Genomic DNA, 19,214 nt, shown 5'->3' with positions numbered 1-19,214 from the left:
TATGCTTATATCCCCATGGCAAGCCCTGGTGATACATCATAGAATTTTCTTTCATGCAAGGGACACAGCTGATGTCTGTGGCCAGTCTCATCCTGGGGGACTCATAACCCTCTTGTGAGAAAACCTTCCGCTGCACACTTCGTCCAGCTACATTATGGGAAATAAATTTGCACATACACCCTTGCTATTACTTTAATCACGAGCCACATTTTGTAGTACTCGGTCTGCACTAAGAAAGGACAGGGGAAATGCATTATTTAATGTGTCACAAGATAGAGGGAAATGATGCCCCCTGGGGGAAATGCCTGACATAGGGTCTGCAGCCTGGTGAGTGACAGAACTGTGCTTGGAAGTTTGACCTCAGCTTGACTGAGTACTCCTATCACTCCAAAGGCCGTCAGACACAAAGTCATTAGTCAGAACCTGTCTGCAGTTGACATGTTCACAACTCATACACTAAAAAGGACGGAAAAATTAAGGACGAATACAATAGGATAGACTATATATAGCCCCAGAAGACAGGATTTATTGTCTGGTTCCCACAAAAAGCATTCAGACCATACAGTCTATTACCACAAGGAAGAGGAAGCTGCCACCTGCTCAGCTCCTTTAGTGTGTTGACTTTCGACAAGTCAGCAAGTGCTCACTGAAAAACCAATGACAACAATAAATATATGTTGGCATCATATGGGAGTTCCTTTTTCAACAGGGACCTTTGGAATGTGCTATGGAAGGACTTCATGCCAACATGTTCATTTACTACTTCAAACAAAGAAAGCGAGGGAGTGTCTGTTCTGGTATTATAGATCATGAAGCCACACCTCAGGCCAGAACTCCTGCAGGTCCACATTCTTAGAAAAACCTCCCTCACTATATCACGGGAGTAACACACTTGTCTCAAACTTGTAGGCTGAGCTGGCTCCATCCTGATCCAAGGCCAATGGAATGAACCACACTTCACAGTTTGCTTGATGGCATTTGGAAGTCTGGATTAAATAGGCCTCATGTACTCACACGTTTGCAGTTTAGAGTGTGGCTCACATACTGCCTACAATCTATCTTGACACACACACACACACACACACACACACACACACACACACACACACACACACACACACACACACACACGGGGCTGGTGAGGCACAAACTCAGAACTCCAAGTCATCATGTGTAATTTTGCATTTAAATTTCCACTAACTTCTATATAAATCTACATCTCTAGAGCTGCTGAGTTACTCTCAGGACAAAAGTGTTTTATAGAAGTAAATTTGCAGATAAAAATGAAGTCAAGGGTCACAATTAAGCCATGTGATTCATATCCATAAGTACAAAATGCTATGACTTAATAAATACACCAATTAATTGATCAATTAATTAATACTCTAGGGCTTCAAATATAATTCCTTAGCTTTTGAAAGGATGCTTTGTTATTAGTTTTTTAAAAGGTGAAAGGCCTTCAGGGAGATGCTAGCTCTAGGAACAGGCAGTGTTTAGGAGACTGAGGTTATGGAGGTCACTGATTCTCAGATGTTCACACTCAGGTCTCCTTGGAGAGCACCATCCTTAGGTACTTACTCATATTCACACACTTAAAGAGCAGCATGTGTAGAGCCTTAGAAAACACAGCTCTCACCCATCCATGTTTTTGGCTTCCTCCACAGCCTTTCAGACACAATGATCTAATATAGAAGTTCATTGAGATACATACACTTTGGGTCTGGTTCATTTCAGTGTGCATTTTTAAAAGCAATCTTTAAACAAATTAGAATTGTAAAGTATACCATGACTTATTAAAAATATGAAGTCATTAACTGCTCAAGGACATTAATGTACTCTCAAGGTCAAACTCTTTCATTCTACTGAGTAGAGGAATCACTCCAATCAAAGACGGTCTGTTCTTCAGATTTCTCCATCTTTGAATAAACTAAGCTCTGACAACAGACAACAGTGGCCTATGTCTTGAAGGCTTGATTTTAAGAACAAAAGCTTAATTGTGCAGTTTATAGGCAAGATCGTTTTTTCCTACTTTGTTGCCCATGGAAACGCTAGCAAAGTGCAAGTAGACAACAAACGGAGGCGACCCCCGTACCAAAGCTCCAGCTCACACAGGGCTCTGAGCATGAGCTTTCAAATAAACAGCTGTGTGGGCACCGCACTGTTTAACAGGGGCAGCTTGAAAGCGTGCTCTGTGATGCTCCCATTTAACTGCATCTCCGAGATAGTGCAGGAAATCTCAGCTCCCGCGCAGGCTGCTCCTCAAGATGAAGATCAGTGTATTGATAATGAAACAGCTGCTTGGCAGAGTTTCTTGCTCTGAGGCAGGAAATGAAGGCTGCAGGACAGGAGATATGCCTGGCTTTATCAAGGAGGATAAAAAACCAAGACAGCTTTGCTGAGAGAAATCATTTAAAAGGTCAAGCTAAGAGAGAAAAACAATCCTTACTTCTCAGAAGCCCATAGACTACATCTGGCCTGATGCTTCTGCCCGTCCCAGACCGTCAGAATGGAAACAAAGTGAGCCACTTGTTAAAGACAAGCCATCATGGACAAGGCTGGGTCCAGCCCCGCCATGTGGGATCCCAGGATCCAGAGTGAGCCTGGAGCAAGCGCCCTGTGAATCACCTTCCAGCCTCAGTGACATTAGCTACCTTCCCATCCTACTGGAAGGTATAGTGTATCTCTGTGCTTAAGCCTTTCAATAATTCTGAAACCAACTGTCAAAACTCCCATTTTACAGAACCGGAAAGGTATAAGGTCACCAAGTGTTCTTTTGACATCAAGGAACCTAGACTTCTCCATGTCTCCTAGACTCCTCATTGGAGTAACATTCCTACCAGCATACCTGATTCACTAAGACCAGAACCAAAGCAAAGCCAATGAAAACAGCCAAAGATCCTGGCACTAAATCAATCATCTTAAGGGAATTATGTGATTTCAAATACACGCCTTAGGAAGCCACACATGTATTCCCTTGTTTAAATTTGCTGAGTGGACAAGTGTCCAGCTGAGTGACCTCAGTGCCACTTCATGCACTGACAGTCATAAAGCAAATAAGAAGTATTATTTTTCCTTGTCAAAGTAGCCACCTTTGAAGGAAAACCTTTAACGCTCCTAGTAGGGCAAGCTACTGGGAGCTACTTAATGTTTATCTTTTATTAAAGAAGAATTTCTAGAGGTGAAAGCGTAAACCAAGGTAAGGTTCTGATAACTGTGGGTGTGATTAAAGAGATACAAATATGATGTGCATCATTACTCCTTCATATAGCAGTTGTAGAAAACTGAAAGGCTCATGTAGAAGGGAAACGAGGCAGCTGGTTTCAAGATTCATTCATATCTTATCACTGACTGACGTTCACAGGCTGAGCAACTTCATTGTGAATATCAACCTCAAGACAAAACTGAAAATTTGGTCACCTCGATCCCTTGAGTCTAAATGAAAATGCTTTACATGAAGACTTAGTTTCTATGCAGCTGTTAGATAAAATTTTAAAAAATGGAACATGGAAATCAACATTTATAAGCCCTAGATTAAAATAGTCAAAGAAAATAAAAAAAAAATTGTAGCTTAAAGGAAAAGTGTTTAAAATGAAGAAGCAAGTTGTTGTTTTTTTTGAGGGGATAGGGTTATTTTGAAATCATACAATGATCAGGAAAAGTTATTTTGAATGTTAATGGGATAATAACCTTTTTTTTTAATTCAAGATAAAGAGCATGTTATAATTAGAATAACTGTAGCCACAGCCTAGGGACTGCTGTTCATTTTCTGAATCCAGGCAGTGCAGATTCATGGGAACCTTCTGCAAATGTTAGCAATGTTTGCCTTATCAATGGGAAGCTTAACTGTACTGTCATAAACCTACTGTGATGGCAAGTCTTAGCTGTCAACCTGCCTGGATTTACACTCCCAAGGAAACACACACACACACTGGGTGTGTTGGCAGCAGGACTCACAGGGAGGATTGACTCAGGAAGTAAGACCCATCCTGAATTTGAGTGGCCCACCCTCATGATTTGGAAGACAGGTCAAAGGTAGCTGAGCACCAAGTATCCCCTTCTCTGCATGTTTGTCCAGAGATGTGAGCAAGCAGTTTTGACCTCTCACCATCACAGCCAGCAAACCATCTTGCTGGGATGGACCATGAGCTGAAATAAGCGTGTTTTTATTTATTTACTTATTTTTTGTTTGTTTTTCTTTTGAGACAGGGTTTCTCTGTGTAGTTTTTGAAGCATGTCTTGGAACTCACTTTGTTGACCAAGCTGGCCTTGAACTCACAGAGATCCATCTGGCTCTGCCTCCCAAGTGCTGGGATTACAGGTAGGCGCCACCACCTCCCGGCCAAATGTTCCCTTCCTAAGGTGTGCTTTATCCGATATTTGTCACAGCCGTGAGCAAAGCAACCACGACACCAAGGTTCTGTTTCTCATCAGCTCTCATGCACAATCTCTCCAATTTCTGGGGAACAATTAAAATTAGAGCAATGAATGGCATCCTGGGTTGGGTGGGAAGCCGTCTCTTACCCTGGCAAAGTGGTGCAATCGAGTCCCACTGGTACACGCCCCCTGGGTTCCGCCGGCAGGTGGCATTGCTGTGGCCAATCATCCGATATCCAGGTTTGCAGAAGTAATGTACCTTGCTCCCCACTGCCCCTGTGGTTTTGTTTAAAATGCCACCGTTCTTCAGTGTAGAGGTAAGGCTGCAGTAAGGAGCTGGGACACAGGAACAGACAAGCAGTTTACAAACCATCGTGGGACAGAGGCATGCCGCCAACAAAATATCTCTAGAAGCTGGGAAATGAGCAGCAAGTGCAATCTTTTAAAATAAGAATCTAAAAGCCCCACAAGGTTTCCTTGTAAATCTCAGGGACCTGATGCTGTGATTCAGCACTAGGTAGGATGCTGACTTCAGCATGGCCAGAAAGTAGCAGATTTTCACAGTGGGCTCCCCATGAGGTACCTCAGGCTGCCTCTCCTAAAGACAATGGTGAGAAGTGATGGGGCATTGCTTAGGGCACTACATCTGCAACAGAAAACATTCTCTACATTTTCAGAAAGGAATGATTAGAACAAAGACAACAGGCATTTTTCACAATCAAAGAACATGAAGTTTTGTTTAGTGGCTTGATGGACTGTGCTATGATATAGACATGAAACTTCTTTTATAATACATGAAATTTGAATAAAAAATCTTTGCTCAAATGTAGAAAATATAGAGCTTCAAGTTACAAAAATCTGTGTTAGCAATGAAAGTACCTTCTTTGTTGAGTGATGTTTTTAAACTCATAGATGGCATCAGGTTATATTTATTGTTTAAATTTTTTATATGTATGGGTGTTTTGCCTGCATGTACGTCTATGTACTGGGTGGGTTTGATACACTTGGAACCTAGAAGAGGGGGTCAGACACCCTGGGACTAGAGTTGCAAATGGTTATAAGCCACCATGTGGATGCTGGGAAACAAACCTGGGCCCTCTACAAGATCAGTGTGTGTACTTTGTTGACAAGCGATCTCTCCAGCTTCCTAGGATTAGTATAATACACAGACACTCACACACACACACATACACACATAAAATTTTTATGGGCCTGAGTATATGTATGTACATCACATGCAGGCAGAAGCCCTCAGTGATTTGAACTCAGAAACTGGAGTTACAGGCAGTTGTGAGTCTTGGGAGCTCTGGGAACCAAACCAGGATCCTCTACAAGAGTCCAAAGTGCTCTTAACACAGTAATTTCTCCAGCCCCAACAGGTATTAGTTTTAAAGACACACTCTGATGCATACATTTGGATGAGTGAAAGGTCCTATATTCTATTTACGTATTTAGTGAAACACAGCTATTTTGTCTTTGCTAATCGGTTTTACTGTATTGGATAATCCCATGAATGTCCATCAATCAGTGAAAGTCACAATACAGTGAGAGTTCAGTGCTATAAACCCCCAGTTCCTTTTCTGAACAACCCACTTTCCCATAGTGCAAGGCCCAGGCCTGTATTGGGAAGATCTACAGCATGTGTATCAGGCAAATGTAATGGGCAGATGTGTAGGATGTGGTCGTGTGGACCATATATTATGGGCTGGAGCACACTAGCCCACCTACTGATGAACTCCTAACAGAAAACAGAGTCTCTCTGAATTTTAAGGGAAAAATCTGTGTTTATGTATATTACACAGATCATATTCATGGATGTATATGCATTATGTACATACATATTAATACATGACACATGCAGGTACATCTCCATGAGAAAGACATATCATTCCGTGGCCTCCCTCCTGATGTGGCTGGATTAAAGAGTCTGTTGCCCCATGGATGGAAATATGCCTTGGAAGATAGAGGTTATGCCTTTCATATCAGCGAGCTAAATAACTCACCACATATGATATGAGATATATTCTGTTCACTATGACCTCCTCTACACTAGTCACTTCTGCACATGGAAATAAACTCAAACAGGCTAAAAAGTCTGATCATCCTTCCTTCAGAACAAGGGTGCTAATCCAATCCCTACTCAGATGCTGTCTGTGAAACTGGCCTGAGAATGGTTTTCATCACACTTTCAAGGGAAGAATGTCTGAATCCCCTGCCCATTGTCCCCACACCACATCCCCTGCCCATTGTCCCCACACCACATCCCCTGCTCATTGTCCCTACACCACATCCCTTGTCCATGTCACCACCTACCCCCTGCCCATTGTCCCCACACATCTCCTGCCCATTGTCCCCACACATCTCCTGCCCATTGTCCCCACACATCTCCTGCCCATTGTCCCCACACATCCCCTGCCCATTGTCCCTACACATCTCCTGCCCATTGTCCCCACACATCCCCTGCCCATTGTCCCCACACCACACCCCCTGCCCATTGTCCCCACACCACATTCCCTGCACATTGTCCCCACACCACACTCCCTGCCCATTGTCCCCACACCACACCCCCTGCCCAGTGTCCTCATACCATATTCCCTGGCCATGTCACCACCCCTCAAGTTTCAAGGCCTGACTGCTGGAGAGGTTTTCTAATCTCTTTTAACTAGAGACAGCTGGAAACTCCCAGCCCCCAACACTCACCCTGCTCCCCCAAGGTTGATCTCTGCCCTGAAAACACAAATCACCAGTGGGAAGAAAAGTCCTTCAAAAGACCCTGCAACTAATATGCTAGATGGTATCTTTCCAAGGAAGATACAGCTCCAAGACTTTCCCACTTCCTGCCAACTGAGAGGAACTTAGAGGTTGCGCTTCATCACTAAACTGTTCCCAGGAATGAACCTCCCTGTGCTCTCAGCGGGTAACAGAAACACTGGTGTATGTCAGATCACACTGACAATTGTACATGGGGTTTAACATTCCATTAATGTGCTTGAAGATTCCATCAATTTTACACAGAGAACAACTTAAAGAATATCAATTAAAGATAAAATAACTCAGATTTTGATAAGATTTTGATTTGGAAGTATACATATATGTACGCCAAGTGTAAATGTTCATACAAAATATAGACTAGTATGTAAAGTGTATGCATGCTGTAATGATAAAGAAATATATAGAATGCAATATAGATAAAGTAACAAGCTAGGGACAAGAGCCGGTTACTGTTTTTGCCATTTAAGGCAATATAACTCTCTCATTTTTTCCCAGTGTTAATGCTAATTTTGACTACATTACTGTAATTTGAAGGAAATGTCTTTGTTGTCTATGGTATAAAATTTTGATATTTACCCTCTCATCAAGACATTTTAAAATATTAATCAAGTTTGCTAACTAGTTTGAGACTCTCACTCAGATTAATTCACCACTATGTTCTCCCTCTTGCTGGCCATTAATTGCCAGAAGTCAGATCTACACCATAACCTACACCTATTGTTAATGACAACATGTGGTACTGAAAACTCTTTCAGTTAATGTCTAGGCCCTACTAGTCACCTGCATAGCGGATCTTGAATCCTTTCTTGCTGGTTGCATGGTCCGTAGACCAGCGGAGGTATAGATGGTTACTTCTGCTGGTGAAATTGGATTGTTCCGTGTGGTTCCCACTTAAGACCACTAACAGAGGACTTTGCCCAGAAGAACCTAAATAAAACAGAAAAACAAAACCTTTAGATGTGAGTGCCTACAAAATGCAGATCATTCATAGCTGTTGATTAAACATATACAATATATAGCTATTTATTTCCAAAGTTAACAATAAAATTCAAATGAAAATAATAACAAATACACTACATAATTAAGGGAAAAAACCTTGGGGAGGGGAGTCAAGTACATAAGTACTAATGGCATACTCTGGAAATGAGTCAAATACATGAATGAAACAGAGGCATTTGAAAATGTGAACGTAATTTTATCATTACAACTTAAAATATATTGTAGATGTGGAAAACCAAAAGCTTTCTTGCAATGTCAGTGGAGTATAAGTTAAGCCAATCACTTTGGGGAACAACTTGGTGATATGTAGTAAAATTGAAGCTTTAATTCATCAACTCTAGCACAGAGGTACAAAAGTTATTTATATAGCAAATATGTATATTCCAATATTATTTCTCATGATAAACTTTGGAGCAAAACTTTAAGTGCTGGAAATATCATAAGGAGAAATTAAATTTATATAGTACTCGATATAAATAAACTGAACATATGTATATCCATATAGATAAACCCAAGTGTAGCATAAAGGTATCTAAAAGCATTCATCTGTAGATTAATATCACAGTGATTAAAAAATTCAAATGTGTTCAACATAAGAAACACATGTGCAGAGAGATGATAGATGGCTGGGTGGGTGGATGGGTGAGTAGGTGGATTGATAAATGGGTGGATGGATGGATGGGTGGATGGATGGATAGATGGATAGATGGGTTGGTAGGCGAGTAGATACATTGATAAATAGATGGGTGGATGGATAGATAGTTTAGTGGATAGATGGATGGATGGATGGATGGATGGATGGATGGATGGATGGATGGATGGACAGATGAGTATAGAGATGAGGAATTAACTATAGGAACATTCAAACACTGGCCCACTTAACTCTTTCTTTGGGCTACTAGTCTCCACAGTAGAGCTAGAAGGGGACGTGTGCATCAGTGGACATTCTAAATGACTCTCTGAGCCTCACTTAGTTACAAGAGCAAGGCCCAGTAAGTGTGAAAATAAGCTAAAAGTTACGGTTGACATATATTTTTATTCTGTGTATTCAAAAGTTTTCAAAATGTTTATATGGCAAAGTTATTAAACATCCAGTGTAACGTCTTATGACTGCATCTTCACATCAGTTGGGAGAAAAATCACTGTGTAGAAAGAGGAGTTCTATTCAGCTCCCTTTCTATTAGTGGATGCAACAACATTGCCTTGTCTTAAAAATATTACTGGCTTTTCTGCATTTCACAAGTTCACACATGGAAGATGTGTAAGGGAATTGGTGAATGAGCCTCCTGTGGCTCTTCATAATCTAAAGTTATCAGGGCGAGTGACACCCACCTTTGAATCACACACAGAATTTCCATTTGTGGGAAAATACTGACAAATCACAGCTTCACTTCCTCTTACTCCCAAACCATTTCTAGCGACTTTCCCCAAATGAAACTGTGCAAAGGCTCTGTTGGACTCTGCACAAACATGCATTCAATTCCTGTTTCCAATAACTCAGAAAGTGACTGCCCCTGGATATGTGCGCTACATAGAGAGAGCTCAGCTGAAATGAGTTTGCAGGGGTGGGCCTGAACCTAGCCTGAATGGTGTATGATAAGAAGAAAAGATTGGCACACAGACATGCAGAGAACAAGCACATGATGACCGCAGCAAGACAACACATCTGCAGCTAAGGAGAAGCTCGGAGACATCAGCTTTCCTTCACTTGGATCCTCGATTCTCATTTTCTAGGTCTTAGAGAATATTCTCTGTCACAGGGACTTGCTTATAGCAATTGCAAGAATGGGGGGAGGGAGGGGACAAGTATAAACAGAGGTGGAAGTTGGTATGGATGGTCCCCAGAAAGGATTCTTCTTTTAATGAAAGATAGTCTCCCATGATTGTTTGCTAAGTGACCTGCCTACTATCTACAGAAGGGTGACCCCACTTTATATGGAAGAGGGCAGAGGCGTGAGCTGTGTGCTATCTGCTCATGGCTGTTCAACACGATCATGTGCCCTCTGAAACAAAATGCTGCTGGGAAATTATCCTGAGTTCGCCATACTTTAAATGTCATTTTTTTTACTGACAGAATGCAAGAGTGCATTTTCAAGAGCTGCTAATCTCCCATCAAACCCCTTACTGCTCTCCATCTGCTCTCTGTCTACATCATAGTGAGCATGCCTCTACCTAGCATGCATCAAAAATAGCTCAGAAAGGAGAGGTGCTGGCCCATTTCCCAGGACAGCCAATGATGCGGTCTCAGCAGCCGACCATGACAGGAATTCAGACACCATTCTTCTCTGAGTTCTATGATGAGGAAAAAAAATGTGGAAAAGCTACCCTTGAGCCATAGAGAGTAATATACTCTGAGCAAATGGTGCTCACAGCCAGTGTGTTCAGCCTACTTCTGCTCAGCTCACCAAGTATAAAACAACACAATAGCCAAAGGAATAGAAACACATGAACTATGAACCAAAGGCTGAGGGGCCCCCAGCTGGATCAGGCCCTCTGAATAGGTGAGACAGTTGATTGGCTTGATCTGTTTGGGAGGCATCCAGGCAGTGGGACTGGGTCCTGTGCTCATTGCATGAGTTGGCTGTTTGGAACCTGGGGCTTATACAGGTATACTTGGTCAGCCTGGAAGGAGAGGACTGGACCTGCCTCGACTGAGTCTACCAGGTTGATCTCAGTCCTCAGGGGAGGCTTTGCCCTGGAGGAGGTGGGAATGGGGGGTGGGCTGGGAGGAAGGGGAGGGGACGGGAGGGGGGAGAACAAGGGAATTCGTGGCTGATATGTAGAACTGAATTGTATTGTAAAATAAAATAATAAAAATAAAACACTCGTGTCATTCAAATAAGATAGGAATGATGTGTAGTGCAAAAAAAAAAAATGCCATCACTTACAGAAGTTCTCTATACAGAGCCCTGACCTTTCTCTTTATAGAGAAATACCTGGTCAGAGCAATGCAAGTCATGAACCTCTGTTAGCTTGACAGAAGCTTTGTTGTCATCTTTCTGGTCTACTCTCTAGCCCTTGGTCTTGGTTGTGGTCTGGCCACATGGAGACAATACCAGACTGTAAGCAATTAGTGCGGAAACTATTGATAAGGATTTTGTTCCTGAAATTTGGAAGCATGAAAGTATTGTGCTCCATATTCCAGTGGAAGTGAAATGGAGGAGACACATAAGCTTGCAATAATCCCATATCAGTACTTACTTATGATTCAAATAGGTATATACACCTGTACTTGTGTGAATAAACACAGAGACAACAGTCTGTGTGGAACTGTTTTCCTTTGTGTGTGTGTTGTTTGTTTGTTGTTTCTGGGAATAACACTGAGAGTTTCTTTTCCGATATAGCCATCTGCAGAATGTGACTCCTGTGGGTCAATCCACACAAATGATTTACTTCTCATGTTCCATCGAGTGAGTGATACTCATGGAAACACACAAAATCAATTAAAGTAATTTTTGTCACTGTATATATTATTGTTAATCTGAACCCAATGACAAATCTATGGAACATGAGAAAACCCTGTGATCTTGGGTACACATAACTGGGTACAGATCTATTTTGCTTGGAAATGATGAAGCTTCTGAAACACTGGCCTTGGTTCCAACTCAGCTGATTATCCAGCTACTTACACTGGTATATTAAGGTGCTCATTAGAGCTGTACAAAACCAAAGCACTTGTTTTGTTGATGTTGAAAGCAGCATCATTGTGCATCAAATTCACCCAATTTCACTGTATAAAATAACTCTGTAAAGACATTGGCAACATTTACCACTTAGGTGTGTATATGAGCCACTCATTTCTAGAAAAGTAGATGTTTGGAGTGATAAAAGTCTTCTGGAAGAACTCTTAATTGTCCTGCAGTACCTAGAAAACCCACCTCTCTCTTTCTCTCTCTCTCTCTCTCTCTCTCTCTCTCTCTCTCTCTCTCTCTCTCTCTCTCTCTCACACACACACACACACACACACACACACACTTGCCTGCAGAAAAACTGCAACATAAACAACACCCTAGTATTGTTTGAAGGTCACCTGATATCTGAGAAAGCTCAAGTCCTATCATGATTCATTGTGCTATGGTTGTTGTGGGAAGATGTAATTAGACAAATCTGACCCATCTTGGCACTGAGACATTAAGATGGTGTTTTCATTAATGAGACTCACGGCACTGAGACATGCACATTGAAGAGGCTTACCATCAAATACTTCCAATGCATCAAATTGTTTTTCACTTTGAAATGTGTCCACAAAGAGAGTAATGTTAAAGTTTGGCTCCACTTTAATACTCCAAGCGCATGTTTGGGAATTAAAATAGTTGCCTGGATACCCCGGACTGAGTATCACTCCAGAAGATTCTGTTCGTACTTCATTTGCTGGACATTGTGCTAAAGAGAAAGAGACAGTTAGAGGTCTCCATTAACATAATTAATCCAATGTTGATGGGATAGATTCTGTCTTTCTACACAAGATCCCATCAAAGGAGAAGACAGTTTGTTGAGCTCTGACCACATTTAATACAGGACAAAGATACCTCAGAGAGAGGTAGAGTCATGACGAATAGTATGTGCTTTCCACTGCATCTATATAACACTGGCCATTGCACCTATGGACCACCCTGATGAGGCCTCATGAATTTTATCACAGCAACACAAGCCATCTCAATGCAAATGTAAAGACAGATATCTCATCTTCAATACAATATAAAACAATATAGCTCTTTATAAAAAAATTCCCACTTCTATTCTGACCCTCATTATACTTGGATAAATAAAATCTAAATATTTGATATGACCATTTAGGTATGAAAAGAATCAGAGAAAACACTGTCAAAACCACCCTGGACTGTTCGCTGTAATTTTCAGCAGGACTCATGATTTCTAAAGTATCTTTTACTGAAACACTAAGATACTACAAATTTAGTGACACATTTTCTCCTCAACCTTCTATTTTGATCCAGCTACTTCTAGGCTAATTAAGAAAAATTTAATGTAAAATCATCAAAAGAATTCCTTAATGCTATCTCTCATTGCTGAATTAAGTTATATTACAGAAATGCTTTCTTATAGAGCTACAAAAAAAAAAAAACCCAATCAGCTATAGTACATAAAAAGTGATGCACTAGCATTATTCACAGAGTTTAAGCAGATCAGTACCCAGATTCTGCCCCGCCCCCCCCCCCAAAAAATGAGCACTTGTCAAAGATGGGCATCTCATTTGGTGGGTTTTCCCATTTTAATGAGTTCACTGTGTGTTATTATTTACATATACATTTCAATATGAAGACACTTCTCAAACAGGAGGGAAAAGCTTATAAAGTGTCACTCCTAAATATTGTCTTTGAAGGTTGCCCATTCAGAGTCTAACTGAAATGTTCCTTACAGTTCATCAGACTTTTAGACAAAAAAATATGCAATTAAATCTACCACAGAATCCTTTAAAAATATTATAGATCAAAGTCCTAAAATATTCACAGTATAAACTAATTACAGTAATGATGCGGAAAGTAATTCCACACGGAAGTCATAGGCGGCACTCGGTCAACAGTCCTATTTTCTGCAGTGATGGTGATGATACAATTAGCTATCAAATGGGGCTGGTATCTTCCAGGGATAGTGTTTTCAATGAGAAATGTTCCCAAGGGTTCAGGCATTTGAAGAGTTGGTCCACAGAGGGTAGGCTCTGGGAATATACAGCCATGCCCTACTTCCTCTTGTTACTTATGCTGCTTTGGATTTGCCACAAAGGTGTGATCTCTCTGCTCCCTATTCCTGCTGCCATGCCATCCCGCCATGATGGACTCTTCCTCCTCACCACAGTGGACTCTTGTTCCTCTGGAATCGTTAGTCAAAATAAGTTTTCTTCCATCAGTTGCTTTGGGTCTTTTTGTGTGCATTTTTTTCCCCACAATGACAGAAAAGGAACAAATAAAAAGAAGAAACTCTTGCAGTGACATATCAGCTGAGTTCTATCTTCTCATTTTAGTTAAGGTGGGAGAAAATGGAAAGAATGGGCTCAGGTCAGTGAGCACTCTGGTTTATTGTTCTGAGAAAACTTTGTTCATTAAAACATGGAATCAGCATGCCCAGCAGAGCTGTGTCTTTTTGCTAAGCCTTTGAACACATACTCTAAGACTTTGAGCTAAGCATGCCCAGTTATCTGAAGTGTTAATCTAATTGATCTTATCAATAAAAAAGCTGGAGTCAAATATTGGAGTAAGACTGAAAGATCGGAGAACAAGGAACAGCTGCCAGTTGCTTCCTACCTCTCTTGTTGCTCTGGCCAAAAAGACCAAGATCCTCTTTCAGCCCCACCCTACCACTTCCTGTCTCCACTCTCTACAGTCCTCCAAACCTCTATGGTCAGCTAGTGGCTAGCTCTGCCTTCTGACTCCAAGCAAGCTTTATCTGTCAAAACACAATCAAAATACCACACAACAGTTATCCACCTTCCAGCTTTCTTCTTGAACTATAACCTCAGACTGAGTAGGCTCCATAATGTATGCCAGTGCTAAGGATGCACAGGAATGTAACCACACCTCATATGCTTTCGTATAGGAATACAAATAGGTTCCTGTAATAAAAACCCCCTATGATTCTGTCCTTGGGCGATACCTTTGCTTTGGAAATATTCCTACTGTCCTCCTCGCTTCCTGTAAATACATTGCTCTACTATTTCATCTTCTGTTGTACATTTAGTCTTTGTGCTTACTAAGAGGCAAACCCATTCATTCAGTCACAAGATCACTTGGTAAAATTTACTTTGCCCATTGGACATGTTGATGTTGTTAAAAAGAACACGGTGCATAGATTGGGTTTTGTGCCTGTGCACACCTGTGTGGGCTTGGGAATGCAGTCCCAGGGATTTCATGGACCTGCTTTCATGTTGCAGTGAGGGCCAACACTTCTTCTGTCTCTGCTATAAATAGAGGGTTGTAACAGCTACCCCTCAGGGTTAAGCGAGATGTGGCAGATGTAAATGTCTTTCTTAAATAGAAGGTGCCATATGGGCAGAGGTATTATAGAAACTGAAAATGTCCTGGCTCCATACCCTCCTTTTCTCGACAGGCAGGTGCTACCAAGTTGAGCCTGTTCTCTGTGTTTCACTGGGGAAATATTCAGCCAGGCTTCCACCTTGTATATCCTACCACTGCAACTAGAGTTTTAAATGACACAAAACTTCGGACCATCTGGAACTAGGAAACTTTGCAACGAGTTGCTGAATGCCACCTGGAAAGCCATGGTCACCTCCAGGGCTGGGGCACAGAGCAGCTATCCAAATCGGAAGCAGCCTTGAGCAGACTCATTCTTATTCCTTCTGTTTTTAAAATGTTTTCATTGCTTAGCAGAGAAGATGAAATGAAAATATAAGCAAAGTCTTTTTCTTTTATCAAGTTCCTTGTAACACTTAATGCTTTATTTCCAGACACAAATATTATTAAAAAAATATATATTTGAATGGATTTCCCAATCAGCCCAAATGTCCCTGTTTCCTCCTGTCTGCCCTGCTGTTTCCTGGGAACTTACTCCTTCCTGGAAGCTGCTATAAACTGTTGCCAGGAGCAACTCAGCTAGTATGAAGGTTCCCACTCCCTCCGGAGGGTGAGAATCTCAGTTCTCCAGCAGCAATGATACCTTTACAGCCCCCTGTACCTCAAAAGACATTTGACAAAACTTCTGGTATGCGAGGGGCCATCAGAGGTACCTCATAAAGGAGTTTGCCTGCAACTGGAGCTAGCTCCTCTGGGCACGCACACGGCATACTCAGTTATTTTTAGGAAAGATCAGTTGTGAGGCTTAAAAACATGAAGCACTTTGTTTAACACATCTTGCAGGACATCAGCAAAAATGCTTTAGGATTAGGAACTTGAACTAGAATTTCTGGTCATTAACTCCTTAGCGGGGTGTGGTGGTGCATGCCTTTCATGCCAACACTCTGGAGGCAGAGGAAGGCAGATCTCTGTGAGTTCTACCAGTCTGGTGTACATAGAAGTTCCAGGATAGCCAGGGTGACAGAGAGAGATAGACCCTCAGAAAAACAAAACCAAAACAACAAATAAAAAAGACTGATTCCTGTCAGGCATGGGAGTGCACACATTTAATCCCAGCGCCCTGTGGGTTGCAGCAGGAAGATTTTAGTGCACTCAAGGCCAGCCTGGTCTAAATAGTTACTTTCGGGTAACTAGGGCTGCATATGAGACACTGTCTCCAAAAACTAACAATAATAAAATAAATAAATAAATGTAATTAATAAAATTAATAATATGGTAGACAAGGCCATGAGTTTGAGAAGGAGTTGGGGGAGGGACACCGGGAGTTGGAATGGGAGAAGGGGGACTGGAAATGGTGTAAATACAGAAATCATGTTGTATGAAATTCTAAAAAAAACAACAACAAATATTAAGAAAGCTAACAACAACAACAACAAATGCCTATGGAATGAGAGAATGGTGAAAACCAGCAAGACCCTAAGGAAAGGGGAGACTCTGTCACCCGAAGCCTAGGGGGTTGGGGCTGTGGGCATGGGGAAAGAACACAGCACTCGACACCCTTCCCAGTGCCCTCCCTCCGATGCCTCCAGAGGAAGTCATCACCAAACACACTTGGGCTCCCTTTAGTGAACACCGAGCAGTTACGTTTGTATTGGTTTTGTTTTGCCTTTTTGAGACAGTTTCTTTACGGAGACCAGGCTTGTCTCATACCCACTTCTGCCTCCTGGGTACTGGGATTAAGGGATCACCAACCCAGATGTATGTTTCTAAATTTTAAAGATATTTTCCTTCGTTTGTGTCAGAGAGAAAGAGAGATGGAGAGATGGGGAGGGAGGGAGAGGCACATGCACTAGAGCATTGTGGTATGGAGGTCAGAGGACAAAGACCAGGAGTTGATTCTCTCCTTCTACCACGAGGGACCCAGAAATCCAACTCAGGTAGTCAGGCTTGGTGACAAGTGCCCTTACGCACTGAGCTATCTTGCTGGCCAAAGTCTGTTTTTAAATCACATTCTGAAGACTTCTGTGAGCTCCTAGTGGTTTGTAGAATGAAGCCACTTTGCAGTTAAGGCCTCTTAAAAGCCAGGCTCTGAGAGAGCTGGCTCTCTTACCACCTTTTCCCTAAAGTACGCACAGGGCAAGCCGCTCCTTTTTCTCGGGTACCATGCATCTTTTCCTGCTTCCGACTTTATTCATTGTTCAGTCTCCTTTAAAACACCTTCTGCCCCCACCCCCGAACATGGGAAGTCCTAATGTGCTGTCATCTCTCACTCAGTTTTCTCTGAATTAAGGTAGAGTTTGGACAGGGTAGTATATTCTCAGCACAGACTGCAACCTTCCAGAGCTCGGTCTGCATTACCCTCTTCGTTACCCTCCCCACAAACTGTTGGCAGCTTTCAGGGAGCTGTTAAGAGTATGTATAACATTTGAAGAAGTGAGATTCAAAGTGAACATGATTTTCCATCAAGAATATATTGAGGGACTGACCCCCACTTGAGCCCTACAAAATAATTAGAAAACAGAGAGAGATTTTAATTAAGTGCTTAAGTGATTAGGGTCGGGTAAAAGACAGGCATCTGAGCCCTTTCAAAATAATGAGTTGCTCAGAGAAACACAACTAAGATTGTTCTTATCTCCTTTTAACGAATTTGCTCCAGAAGGAAAAAGAACCCAGGGCTGTTGGGAACCTTAGAGAGTTGGGAGGTCACAGGCTCCTCACCTCCAGACAGAGCCAAAGTTGAGGCTGTGGAATGTCGGGGGCACAGGTGGCGGCTGTGCACAGGGAACCGAGATAATGGGTTCACAGTGGTGTGGGCTTACTCTGTTTTGGGGATAGACATGAGTTCAATTTTATTTCAGCAGAAACCGAGTTAATCTGGACAGGACACTGTAACAACAAAGGAGTGTTCCTCATTCTGTGAGTGGAATACAAAACAATACATGTGGCCTCTTCTGGGCTTGTTTTAAGCTCTCCATCCTGAAAAACTTGGAATGTACCTTTAAAATGTGACCTATAAGTATAAAATGGCCAAAGTTCAACAGTATAAGTTCTCTCACCTTGAAAAGAGAATTCCAAGACCATCAACACCATGCCAATATAGTAGAGACACCCAGTTTACCCAAGAAAATGACTCAGGAATCCTAACTCTATGCCCTAGCTTGGTATCTGAGCACTTAAAGGATGAAGATGCATCATGGTTTCATCCACTGGTCATGGAAAGTCACTCTGCCTGGAGCAGACTGGGGTGGCTGCTCTCCAGTGCAGTAGCTTCCCAATAGTGTGAGCTCTCTGTGTTTAGTGATTCTGAAGTTACATTTTTTGAGTGATGTAAGGCATTGTGAACATTCAGTGGTCATTCATTCCTAAGTGCAGCTCATTTTCTAGGTTGTTGTTGTTGGTGACCTCTTCTCAAGGTGACACAGGTGCTCCATCAAGTCTCGAGACCCTGGATGTTATTAGACAGCCAGACAAAACCCATGTATGAGTATGTTCCATAGTGCAGAGACACCACATGTGAGGTACACCTATGAGAAACTCACCAGATATTCACAAGTGCTTTTAGCCTCTTCAAAAGCACATAAGTAGCTGGCACCCTTGTGTGTGATGGGTAAAGGAAAGAGGCATGCCAATCACTTGAGAAGCCCTTGCTGGGGCTCTGGTCCCTTGACAATGCTCTCCCTGCTGTTTCTTCTTCCTGGTGCATAGCATAGCCACATTCCAGAACAGGGTGAGTCCTGCTCTCAAAGGCTCCCTATTAGAACTGTGATTATTTAGAGTAAGTTGAAAATAATGGCAGTGAACGAGATAGTATGTTTGACCTCCTTGGACCATCTAAGGCTGTTTCTTCCCACTGTACTTGAAAGTGGTCCCTACTAAATTATATTTCTTAAGTGAACCAAGAAGCACAGTCTAGAACTCTGTTCTTTTATTGTAAATTATCTAAGTCCCAGTTAGATATGGTCAGTTTGTGTTAGATGCATATACAAAACCTAAAGTGGATATATTCCATTGTTTATACATTTTTATACACAAAGGATTCAACACCAGATGCCTAAATCTAGGTGAAGTATTGACAGGGAAATC

The 19,214-nt window shown here is 41.9% G+C and overlaps 1 protein-coding gene across 2 annotated transcripts in view; it reads right to left on the bottom strand.

The window, feature by feature from the left end:
* The window catches only part of Csmd1 (CUB and Sushi multiple domains 1), a 1,611,441-nt gene that overhangs the window by 82,910 nt on the left and 1,509,317 nt on the right, over window positions 1–19,214 (bottom strand). For both annotated transcript variants that reach the window (XM_042262873.2, XM_042262874.2), the window contains exons 47-49: window positions 12,340–12,528; window positions 7,927–8,073; window positions 4,522–4,710 (exon numbers count right to left, since the gene is read on the bottom strand). In XM_042262873.2, coding sequence (XP_042118807.2) covers window positions 4,522–4,710; window positions 7,927–8,073; window positions 12,340–12,528 — 525 coding nt within the window. The remainder of the gene's footprint in view (window positions 1–4,521; window positions 4,711–7,926; window positions 8,074–12,339; window positions 12,529–19,214) is intronic.

This window comes from Peromyscus maniculatus, chromosome 17 (assembly GCF_049852395.1).
Source record: "Peromyscus maniculatus bairdii isolate BWxNUB_F1_BW_parent chromosome 17, HU_Pman_BW_mat_3.1, whole genome shotgun sequence".
Classification (NCBI taxonomy): Eukaryota; Metazoa; Chordata; class Mammalia; order Rodentia; family Cricetidae; genus Peromyscus; species Peromyscus maniculatus.
The sequence above is the reverse complement of the archived record's forward strand: the minus strand, read 5'-3'. Positions and strand labels throughout refer to the sequence as shown.